Genomic DNA, 12,234 nt, shown 5'->3' with positions numbered 1-12,234 from the left:
AAGACCAGCCACAGGTTTTCTTTGCCACCCTAGTGGTCTGTGCTCTGGATAACTATGCAGTGGAACTTAGCCAATTAGCACTGCTATATCCAGACTCCACCTGGCCATTGTGGTGCTGATGGCCTGGACCCCATTCTTTTGCTCTGCTCTGTTCTCGTTTGGCAATTGGTTAATTGTGGCAGTCACTAATGCTAAAACTGTTTGGTGAGTTTAACATAAAGCTTCCCTAAAAGAAGAGATTTTCTTGCTTGAAAAATAATATTTGGGATTATTGAACAAGGCATTGCTTTAAAAGTAGATAGAAACTCCCCCATCTTAAAAGAATTCTTCATAAAATACATAATACAATTATTGTTGTATAAATTTAGCATATCGAGGCTCAAGAGGTGGCTCGGTGGTTCAGAGAACTTGCTACATAATCATGAAGACCACAGTGCAGATGCCCAGCACCCGTGGTAATGAGGCAGGCATCCATGCACGTCTGCAACTCCAGCTCTGAGGGCAGAGGCAGGAGGATTGCAGGGGCTTCTTGGCTTCCAGCCAAGTGGAGAAAAATGTAAATCCCAGGTTCAGAGAGACCCTGCCTCAAAAAGGACTGGGCAAAGAGTGATAGAGGACACCTAACACCCTCCAGTCTCCACACACATTATATATACTCACACACATACAAAATAGACAAATCTTTTTAAAGTGTAGGATCTTAGTGTGTAACTTAGTGCCTGACTACTGTGTACATGTTACCTGTTCCCTTACTGTGGCATCCTAGCCAATAATTTTTAGCTTATAGATTGAGGACAGTATTTGCTTCTCAAAAAGCAAATTACTTAGGCGGCTGTGGTTTAGTGATAGAGCACTTAACCTCATGTTCCAGAAGTCTTGGGATCTCCAGGATCACAAATAAAAAGCAAAACTGAGGAAAACTCCTGGTCTATAAAACAAACAACCACAGTAGAATGGTGCAAGCCTTTAATCCCAGCACTTAGGAAGCAGAGGCAGACAGATCTCTGAGTTTGAGAACAGCCTAGGCAGGGGCTACATAGTGAGAGATCAGGGGCTGCATAGTGAGACCCTGTCTCAAAAAAACAAAACAAATGCTAGGTGGTATGTTAGCATATCTGAGACACAGCAAACCCTCCTGCAAGAGGTGTTTATATTGTACATTACTGTTTTGTAACAGCTTTTTTAAATTACACCTAAGTACAGTTGGTGGCTTGCTTACTAATCTGGAGCTATTGCCAGCAAATTACAGTGTATTATCTTGGGTTAATACACCCTCCTGCTCTCAGAAGACATAGATTGAGCCCCAGGCCTTGCCACTGTTTCTGGCCTTTATTTAATGTTTTTCAAGGTCTGGTCTATGGACCTCAGCCTCAGCTCCCACACTGAGCCTCCCTGCCAGGCTGTGGGGATCCATTTACAAGAGTGCACTTTCTTGAGCTGACAGCCACTGAAGTTTTCTTTATGGAAGAAGCAGGTTGTCTGCTTATCTCCTCTGTATATCCCCCCTCTGCCCCCCAAACAGCAGGGCATTTATCTCTAAGATGAACATTGAGTTTGGCCACCAGGGATCTGTCACTGCTGGCGGTGTTGTTGTGTTTGCTAAGTGCTAGGTTTGATAAGCTGACTTGTGACCCTGAGTAGGTCCTTTAGTACTGCTTCCAGTTGCCAGCCATAGCCAGACCGCCTTCTGAGCCACACAAGCAAGGGAGGGGTAGGTAGAAATCAGAAGGCCCTTCTTTACAGCTTGAGCACATTAATTTGACATTGTTTTGTGTCATAATGGAAGCTGAAGATGCTTATAAGAGACAATTTCTCTTGGTACATAAAGGGCAACATAACTGCAGGTGACAGATGCTTAGGAAAGTTCTTGCTGCTGTACAAGACTACTCATGAAAAGCCCAAGAGAAAAGTGAATCCAGGGGCTGGAGAGATGGCTCAGCAATTAAGAGCACTGGCTGCTCTTGCAGAGGATCCGAGTTCAATTCCCAGCACCCACATGGCAGTTAACAACCATCCTTAACTCCAGTGCTTGGAGATCCGACGCCCTCTTTTGACCTTTATGGATATTGCACAACATGGGTGCACTCACAGATATGTACGCAATACACTCATATACATAAAATAAAAATAATAAAATATTAAAAAAAAAAACATGGAGCCATTTCAAAATGTCCCTTGCCCAGAAGAAAGTTTGAGTAGCTCAAAAGAAGGTAGGCTTCTTCAGCACTCAGGAATGGCCTGCTGAGAGCTAAAGCAATTTATGGACCATGTTGTAACTATCTGAATCCAGAAAGAAACAGGCATGGGGGCCACATACCTATAATCTTAGCACTTGGGAAGTCAAGGCGGGAGGATCAGGAATTCAAAGTCAGCCTGGACTACATAGAAATTAGAGGGCAGCCTCTATTATATGACACCTTGTCTCAACAAAACCAAAGAAAAAAAGAGAAATTTATTCACAAGAACTTCAGCTCTGTGGGACCAGGGTCTTGGCATCCAGAATACCTCACAGAACGTCGTGGCTCATGGTTATTTGTTGAATAACTTGGTCATTTGTTGGGTAAGTGGGTCATCAACTTTTATAACCACCAGCTTTATAAAACATGGGATCTGTTGCTCGTTAATGGATAGTTGATGCTTTTTTCGTTTTTGACTCCAAGGTTGAAGATAGATTTTGTTTTCCATCATGTGTAGGGAGAAATGAGTGGTGCTCTGAGGTCTGGACAGGATCTGTCGTGGTGGCATGGTATTTCACAGGCCTGCTCAGCTGTGTAGATGGTAGGTGTGTCTCCCTGTGAGAGCTGCATGTGGTCCTGTAGTAGACTGTAGACAGAAGATGCATTCTAAGCAGACACAGTGCTTGACGGCCTAGAGTATAAAAACTGGTGTCGGGGCGCATGTCTGCCACCTCAGTACTTAGGAAGGTGAGACCAGGGTGAGTGACAGCTAACTTTTGCTATATCCCACCTCAAACAAATGAAATGATTTGATGCTTGTGGCACTTAACCCCTAAAGGGCTGAAAACTCAGGAAAAGAGAAGGGAACTGATACCACCTGGCATTATATCTACCCTTAAGGGTGTTTTTTTGTTTTTTTTTTTAAATCAATTGTTTAAAATTTCATTTTAAGGGCTGGAGAGATGACTCAGTAGTTAGGAACACTGACTGCTTTTGCAAAGGATCTGGGTTCTGTTTCCAGCACCCATGTGGTAGCCAATAACTGTCCTCAACTCCAGTTCTAGGGAATCCAGTGCTCTCTTCTGGCCTCTGTGGGCATTGCACACACATAGTACATGTACATACATGAAGGCAAAGCATTCATATACATAAGATAAAAATGAATAAATAAAACTTTAATATTACTATCAAGAGTAGAAATATTTATGTGAGAAATGATTGGATATGTGTTCAGGGACCACTGTCTGTCTGACTTACTCTAAAACTGAACCTCCCATTGCAATTTCCTCTAGCAGTTTCTCTGGTTGCTTAGTGTGGGTAGTTTGGGGGTACAGCTCTCCCCCAGTGAGGCCTTATGGAATACCTGCTTCCTTAAGTCTTTTATTTTTCCTTAAAGATAGGTACTCACTGTGTAGCCCAGGCTAACTTGGAACTTGCTGTCCTCCCACCTCAGCCTCCAGAGTGCTTGGGATTACAACCCTCACTTTCGGAGTCATTGTTAATTTTCCCCTAGGCAGGGAAGGTGGACCAAGAGTTCTTGAAGTGTTCACTTTTCTGTGTTTTTTTTTTTTTTTAAGAGCTATGCATCATATTTTTTACAGAAATATAAACAAAAAAAAATAGTGTTTTATGAAATCCAAGTATCTTTAACGGCTTTACTGAGTGTGAAATTTAGCTGCAAGTTCTGTGTGCTTATTTTCATGGTGAGGGAATGGAATGTGAGTTGAAATCCTGAAGTCTGTCTTCCGCTTTGCATGTTACGAACTCCCGAGCACTGTGGTTGCTCTTGTAGTGTGCAAACATTTTGTTTCTCCGTGACTGTCATGTGGCTTTTAATAGTTTCATTAGCAAGTGGATGAAGATGCTGGGTGCGCATACTGATGACAGCTTAATGAATGGGCTGTGCCCTCTTCTCTCTTTTCTCAAGAATGCTTTTGCTCCTAGACCCCAAAACAGTCTCTCTCCCCATGTGGTGTTTTCTGATTTGAACCCATCTTTATTGGCTGCATTAATATTGAGGTAAAGCATGCAGTTATGCTTCCCTTTGGACTAGCTTTCTGTCACTAAACAGATTTTGCAGATTTCCATTTTGTTTTGGGAAAGACTACCGTATCGTGGGCTTTGAATTTTTCCCAGAAATTTTTACCTTGTCATAAGATCAACGTGGTTATTTTAGGAAGAAAACTAAAATTTTATGTTCTAAGATGTTTCATGCATAATATTTTTTCTAGTGTGGTGCTGAGGTTGGACCCCAGGTCCTTACGCTTGCTAGGCAGGTTCTCTGCTATTGAGCCACCCCTGAGCCCATGAACATATTTCTTTTATATGATTATTATATTTGTGTGTGTGCGTGTGTGTGTGTGTGTGTGTGTGTGTGTGTGTGTGTGTGTGTGCGCACGCTATCATGTGTGTATGAAGGGCAGAGGACAATTTCTGGGTGCCAGTTCTCCACTTCAATCAGGTGGATTCTGGAGATTGAACACAGGTGGTCAGGTTTGGTGGCAAGATGACAAAATGAGTCATCTTGCTGTCTCCTAGCATACTTATTTGACTCATTGTACCATTTGGGGAGATTCTTTTTGAAAGAGGATTATCATGAGTGGGCCAGGATGTTTTTAATTCTTATAATTCTGAATCTCCAATTCTGTGGCATTATTATCACGTATTCATTGACCAAAATTATATAGCAGAATCTGTCTTAATAGTCTTTAAAGCTTGAGTTCCTGAGGCCAGAGAGGACAAGAAGTTTGTGAGATGGGGATTTGCTGCCAGACAGTCTCAGTGCTGGGGACTCCAACCTGATTGTTGTTTTCTTTGTTCCCACGCAGCTTCTATAAGGCAGTCTCAGGAGGAACCTGCAGATATACGCCCCGAAATATGGATTGCACAGGAGCTGCGGCGGATTGGAGATGAATTTAACGCCTCTTACCCAAGGAGGGTAAGGATTTTCTTCCTACCGCTTCCCTTTCCACATCCCCTCTGCCCTCAGTAAACTAGGAAGCTGACCTGGGAGAGCTGCCTGCTTAGGCCACCCTGGACTGTTTGTCCTCTCTACTTTTCTTTTATCAGAGCTTTGTTTAAGTATGAAGCTACAAAAGGTTTTTTATGAGAAGATACTTTAACATAGCAGTGCTTTAAAAAAGATTATTTATCCACATAGAAATAATCCCAACTAAAGATTAGCCACATGGTTTTCAATCCATGTAGGTGCTTTAGAGCTCCTTGAGGCAGAGTTACAGAAGTTGAAGTCCAAGTCACTCCAGTGTTAATCTAGACCCCTGCTCCATGCAGCCGGGACTAGACTCCCAGCAGAGTGCTGTCATCCCCTCTCAGCCGCGCTGCTGGCCTTCCCAGTTTGTGTATTGAAATAGATTAGGGGGCCTCTAATCAATAGCCTATAATTTAAACCAAGCAAAGTTTTTCTCTTACTATTTTTATTTTATGCATATGAGTATATTCCCTACATGTATGTAAGTGTACGCATATCATGCCATGCCTAAGGAGGTCAGAAGAGGGTGTTGAATTCCCCTGGAACTGGAGTTACAGACAGTTGTTAGCCACTATGTGGGTGCTGGGAATTGAACCTGGGTCCTCTGCAAGAGCAGCCAGTGCTCTTAACCACTGAGCCATTCCTCCAGCCCTGGACCAAACAAGGTTTAAATAAGGATAGTCTGCCCTTAGATTCTCAGTTATAGTCTTAATTAAAAAAAAAAAAAAAGCTGAGCTCAGTATCTTCTGTAGAAGCAGTGTGCTTAAAAACAGTTTTGTTTCTAACCTGATGGAATACACGTATCTGCTTCCCATGGGATCTGCTTTTGATTACAGGCTTTGGTTTGGGGGTTTTTTGTTTTTGGTTTTGTTTTGAGACCTGGTCTCACTCTGTAGCCCTGACTCGCCTCAAAATTACACAGATCCACCTGCTTCTGCCTCCCAAGTGCTCTGATTAAAAGATGTACGCCACTACAACTGGCTTTTGAGTATGTGTGGGCTTTGACTCTGTAGCATAGGACCACTGTGATCAGGGGTAAGTCTAACAAAATGTGTTCTAAGGCAATCTTTATTTCCTTTGATTCTCCTAGGAAGATGTTCATTGATTTAGACAAATGAAAAACAGTTTCATTTTTTGGGAAAATGTTAGCATTGTGAAATCCAGTGTTTCTTATTTTGTCACTTTTCTCCAAACTTTTTCCCCCCTGAACATTATACTATCTCTTACAGATTTTTTAAAAATGTCGTTTCTCCCTGGAGGGGGATCAGGCATAGGAGCCCGAGATAATTGTCTTTACATGTTCATCTCATTTATTTAGCCAAAGTAAATGGTTATTCTTCATTAACTACTTTGAGTCTGTCTGTTTTCTGTCTACATGCAGTGCTGCTCATGCTCAGGCCTCCCTCAGACACCGAGGGGGACACTTCCCTGGCTGAGGAGTCCCTTTCTTCTGAGTAATCTCTGTCAAGGGGTCTGGGCCTTGAGAATACCCTAGTTCCTCTTCCTTCTTCTTTGCCATGGCGCGTGTGTGTACGTGCGTGTGTGCATGTGTGCGTGCGTGTGTGTGTGTGTGTGTGTGTGTGTGTGAAATGTACTATAGTTACCCTTCTGTCATTAAATGGAAACTGTCACATTGATGAATGGACTGAGAAATTTCTCATGATATTGTATTTAGCTGGCACACTCCTGGCATCCTCCCCCTGACATGGATCAGTTCTCAGAACATAAATTCCTTCTCTGCCTAGATCTGAAATGGCAATTTCTTTTGGAAGATTGGTGGATTTTGTAATTCACCACTGAAGTTATGTCCCCTAATTCCTCTGCCTCAGATTCTCTAAGGGATTTTAGCGTTTGTGTATGTAACTTCGTCTGTTAGCTCTCACTGGAATCAAGATCACAGCATATTCAGGAGATTGGTCCTTCTCCTGAGGTGGAGGGGCTAGGGTAGTGTCCTGAAATTTAGAGTCTTAGGCTATAGCTGGGTCCAGAGTTTAGCAGAAGGACATGCCATTTCTGATGGGCACAGAGGCCCATCTGAGTCGAGGGGATGAACTGGCCATGGTGCTGGGCCTGTCCCCTTCCCTGGGCTGGGTCTGGTGGGTGGAGCCTGCCAAGGTTGAGAGCAGAAGGCCGTTGTACTGCTGAGATAGTGTTGAGATGAGCCAGCACAGTACCCACTCTCAGTCACTTCAGAGCTGTTGTCTGCAGAGCCAGGCATGTTTATAGATATTTTGTTCAAGTCTTAATTTAAACTATAGGTGTAAACAGAAGACTTCTAGAAGGCCTTGGTGCAGCCACCTGGGGACCGTGAGTAGGCAGTATGACATGTGGGCCAAGAACAGGCAGGGTGAGGGGTGGTTAGTGGAGTACAGCCAGGGTCCACAGCTGTCCTGTCACCAAGGCTGTTCAGGTGGCGAGTGGTTCAAATGAGATGTGAACTATCCCCATGCTTTTAATAGAGTCAGGTTTAATAAGCCCCATTGCACTATTTTGCAAGATTTTTGTGATTATGTACCTTATTTTGTGGGTCTTTTTCTAAAACCTTTTTAAAATTGTGTATTGCACTATTTTGCAAGATTTTTGTGATTATGTACCTTATTTTGTGGGTCTTTTTCTAAAACCTTTTTAAAATTGTGTATATATGTCTGGTATGGGTGTGTGAGTGCCAGCCACTGCGGCCAGAGGACAACCGTGGGCGTTAGTCTCTCCTAAAGGCTTCTTGGATGGAGGTCGGGTCTTTCTTGTTTCTGCTGCGCTGTGTACTCCAGGTTGGCTGGCCTGGAAGCTTCCAGACCATTCTCCCGTCTCTATCTCCACCTCACATCCTGCCACAGGAGTGCTTGGATTACAGATAACACCGCTGCGTCCGGCTTTTTTTATGTGGACTCCAGGGATCAAACAGGTGATCAGGCTTGTGTGGAAAGTGTTATTACCGGCCGAGCCATCTTGCCTATTCTTGGGTATCTTAATAAATACACTAGCACTAAAATGCAGTCATCATAAAGAACTTTAGCTATCTAGACTGTGGAAAAGAAACAGGGACAGATTCTAGGCTATATCCTAATTTTTCTAAAACGAAAGCAAATACAGTCTCCAGATTTTATCAGCAGCCAGTTCAAAATGCCAAACTCAGAAACTGGGACAATGACACGGTGACCCTCACAGCCACAGCCGCCCCAGCTTGCTAGTTGTTGGAGTAGCCCATTGTCTGCCATCACACTAATAGCCCATTGTTGTGCCTTGGGGACAGGAAGCCAGGTAGGAAGTGGGAGAATAATGACTGCAGATGAGCTTCTGTCTTCTCTGGAGTCCTGAACCCTTCTAAACTCCTGCCCAACTCTCCAGCCTTGAGGATGCATTGAGGTATTTGAATGTTTGGTGTTTGTGTCTGCCTAGTTCTGCGGCCCTATCTCCTCCCCCGCGTTGGCCTTTTATTGCCACCTACCTTACAAACCCCAACAGAACAAGACACTTGGCTGTGTTTGTAGTTTGAGAAAGAGAAGTTGTATACTTGCCGTATATTGAGTTCACTTAAGAGCAATGGGTCAGTGGATGAGGGGGAGCTGTGGAGGTTGAACCCTTGAGAGGGGCACAGATGAGCACTCAGTCCTGTGTCCCTGTCTGACTGCTGGGTGCACAGGGTGACACTGGGGGTAGAGACACACAACTAAGTTAGGGACATGACTGCTCTATATCATGGGATTTTGGAGCCATTTTTCATTTTGAAAAGTTTTCAAGAAGCCTTAAAGAACCCTGTTTATTTGCTGCATTTGAGTCTGCAGTATGAGCTCCTGTTATGTTTGCTATAAAGTTCTCCCTCTTGGTGTGTGTATGTACCGTTTGTTCCATGATCCCCTTGGCCTACTGTTAACACTTAAATGTGTATTACCTAACAGCCCACCACGTAACATGCAGCTGTCAGAATCATCAGCTGGATAGTGCTGTTACTGGATCTGCCGACTTTTTATTTGTCCCCATAATGTCCTTTTTAGCCAGAAAATAAAAGTTTCAGAGACAAGATTCTGTCTAAATTCATGTATTGAATTACAACGTTCTATCCTTTCAGTTCCATTCATTTGGAAGACTCTTTGGTCTTGTCTTTACTGAGGTAACGCTTGTGGAGGGATGGTCAGGGTGGCTGTGTTGATTTGCCTGGTGCTTCTGGGTGATGAGAGTCTTATGTTTCTACAGGAACACTGCAGAGCAAGGTATCCTTAGTCCCTTTCATCAGGAGGTGTGTGCTGGCCCTCTGGTGCTGGTAACATGGAGCCACAACCGTGTCTTCCTCGCAGAATTAGTACTTTACTGTTTATTGGGCACAAATAGCTTAGGAAGGAGAAAAGCTTGTTGTGCATTGTTACAAGACAGAGTCCAAGCGTCAGGGAGGTGCTGGAGCTCCTGAAAGGTATTTCTTGCTGAGTGAGTTACACCCATGTGGCATACCAGCTATTTTAACCCCTCATATGTGGCATACATTTGGGAGATTCAGGAGGATGGCAGAGAATTTGGGAGAAGCTGGAAGTCAGTGGACCCAAGACATGTTCAGAGAAGCTGGCACTGTGTTTTTTAAGTGATGGAGAAGGCTAGCAGCTTGCATTCAGCTTAGTGTGGTGCAGGTTCGTTTGTACCTTGCAGCCTGTATTTGAAGCCTCCTTGTCCTCATGGGCATGCTTCAATGCAAGATAGCCCACTTCCCACTCTTAACCTATTCACCTCCAGTTTTCTCCAGTGTCTGGCCAAAGCATCTTCTGGAGGTGACATCAACTACAAGTTGTAGTCCTTGGTACATGGGACCACCGGTTCTGGAGTGCAGTATCCACTTGGGGAGGTGTTTTGGCCAAGGCTGTGAAGGGGATGCTGGTCCTTCTGAATACGAGACATTTGTTTTAGGAGTCACTAGACCCATCCCAACTGTGAAGCTGGGGTTGGTGACCCTCTGTAGCTTCTTGGGGCATCTGTCACATTGTCCAGCCTGAGTAACTGTACACAAGGATGCTGCTCTTGGTTAACAGTGACTTGGGGAATGTCCTGGAAGTAGACTGCAGTGAATAGTCTAAAGCTAAGACAGATTCTGCAGTGGGCATCCAGTGAATGAAAACCCTTCCATTGTCTGGCCACAAGAAACTGCATCTTTTGTTTAAAGTGCCTACTTCCTCCTTGGTCCATGATATGTCTGGCGTGAATTGATTGAAGTGCAAGTTGACCACATTGGAGCCCTGCATCAGATAAAGTGGAGAGGAAAAAGTGGCCCACACACCAGTTTTGATGAGACAAATTTCATTGAAGTGTCAAACACATGAGCTGTTATAATAGCTGCTATTATAAGCTATGTGTCTCTCCTTCTTAAGGAAGGAAACTCTCTGTGCTATCTAAGTTCATGCTTTTAGAAATGAAGGTTGTTCCTATAAATCGTGAACAAGGAAGGGGCCTAAATTGTAGCTTGCTTGGTAATCAGATGAACTAGTCAAACAAGAGATGCATGTCCTTGGGCTTCGTTCTTTGGAAGCCATCGTTAATTGAATGTTAAAGTTTAATAAGCTGCTTGCTTTTACTGTCATGAAAAACATCATTGAAAACAAGAATATCAGATGTGAAATTCAGACTAGGCCTGACTCATGGAAGGAGATTGCTTCACATATGGCATGTAGAACAGCCCTTGCAGCAAAAGCTAACAGGAAGGTTAGGTGAAGTGGTGCCTGCCATTGTCTATGACAGTTACCAGGTCATGGGTGTGGTTTCCTCAGAGTTGGAGGAAGGGGCTTGGCATTTTGTTTTTTAGACAACTTCCACAACTTGGGCTGGGCCATACCATTCCTGTCCCATGATTACAATGGCAAGGTGGTGAATATTACAATTTCTCTGGAGTGGAAGGACCTGTGTTAGATTGTCTCCACAGTGGATCACTGCTTTTCTGAACAAGGGCTTTCTGGAACTACTGAGGGCTCATCAAGAAAACTCATCCCATCAAGGAACATGAGTACTCTGGCGTCAGACCCTGAACCCTGGCACCGTGCCCATATGCTGTAGGATGTCCATATTTTGGCCTGTTCCTTAGTGGTAGGGGCTTAAAAGAAGCTGTAGAGACAGTTAAAGTCCCTGGTCACCATTTTCACTCCATCCTCTGTCACTTCGAACAGTGCCAGGAACTCTGTCCATTTGTCTGTGTTTAGATGCTCAGGAAGTGCTTTTAAATCAAGTGTGTTTGACTCTACAGACACTGGCTGCATCTGTCTGGGTGTACGCAAATATGAAAGAAGATTGAGGCACTGGGGTGTGTTCGAATGGCTGGCTGGGTGTCAGACTAGACAGCCTCATTTTGATCACACCATGTGTGAGCTCTGTTGGTCTGGCAGGTGCTACACCTGCAAGGCTGCCCGGCTGTTGTGCATCCGTGAGCCATGAACATATAACTAAGAGGAGGTGCAGGTGCCTGGAGGGGAACTTCAGGGAGGTCTACAGGGTAATGTTTTAATCTCTGGAGGAGGAAATGAAGATGCAAAGAAAGGAAGGCTTGGCCCTTGTGCAGACACACAAAAATAATACAAGGCTGTTGCATCATCCCTTGCTAGACTTGTACCAGCTGAACCAAAGCGGAGAGGTTTTAGTTGTGGTTAAAGTGCGTTACATCTCACTTAGCATTTTAGAACACTGTGTTCCTGCTCTGAGTTGAATATTTTATCCTTCATGCCTCACACAGGAGACATAAGAGAGAACAGTCTCTAACTCCTGTGTGACTGACCAGAGCTGGCTTTCTGGTAGGACAGATATCACTTGACCCGGCACTGAGGCCTGCCTGGCTAGGGCCCCCACCAAGTGGAAATACATGCCACACTGTCAGGAGAATGAGCCATGCAGCCCCCACTGTGAGTGAGCCTGAGAAGTGGTCGACCATATGTTTTACAGAAGACCCTCACTATAACAATGTCTGATACAAGGCATAGACGATGGGATACAAGTTTGGTTGGTGAAAATGTATGTGTCCTGGTTTGTTTCTTCATTGCTGTAACAAAACACTCTGACCACTACCAACTTGGGGAGGAAAGGGTTTATTTAGCTTACATCTCCCAG

At 44.1% G+C, this 12,234-nt stretch overlaps 1 protein-coding gene across 4 annotated transcripts in view; it reads left to right on the top strand.

Annotated features, from left to right (window-relative positions):
* Positions 1–12,234, top strand: part of Bcl2l11 (BCL2 like 11) — a 40,273-nt gene that overhangs the window by 20,517 nt on the left and 7,522 nt on the right. For all 4 annotated transcript variants that reach the window (XM_008854236.3, XM_008854234.3, XM_029556705.1 and 1 more), the window contains one exon: positions 5,006–5,115. In XM_008854236.3, coding sequence (XP_008852458.1) covers positions 5,006–5,115 — 110 coding nt within the window. The remainder of the gene's footprint in view (positions 1–5,005; positions 5,116–12,234) is intronic.

This window comes from Nannospalax galili, unplaced genomic scaffold, assembly GCF_000622305.1.
Source record: "Nannospalax galili isolate Female #2095 unplaced genomic scaffold, S.galili_v1.0 scaffold2267, whole genome shotgun sequence".
Taxonomy (NCBI): Eukaryota; Metazoa; Chordata; class Mammalia; order Rodentia; family Spalacidae; genus Nannospalax; species Nannospalax galili.
Note: the sequence above shows the minus strand (reverse complement) of the source record. Positions and strands in the feature narration are given on the sequence as shown.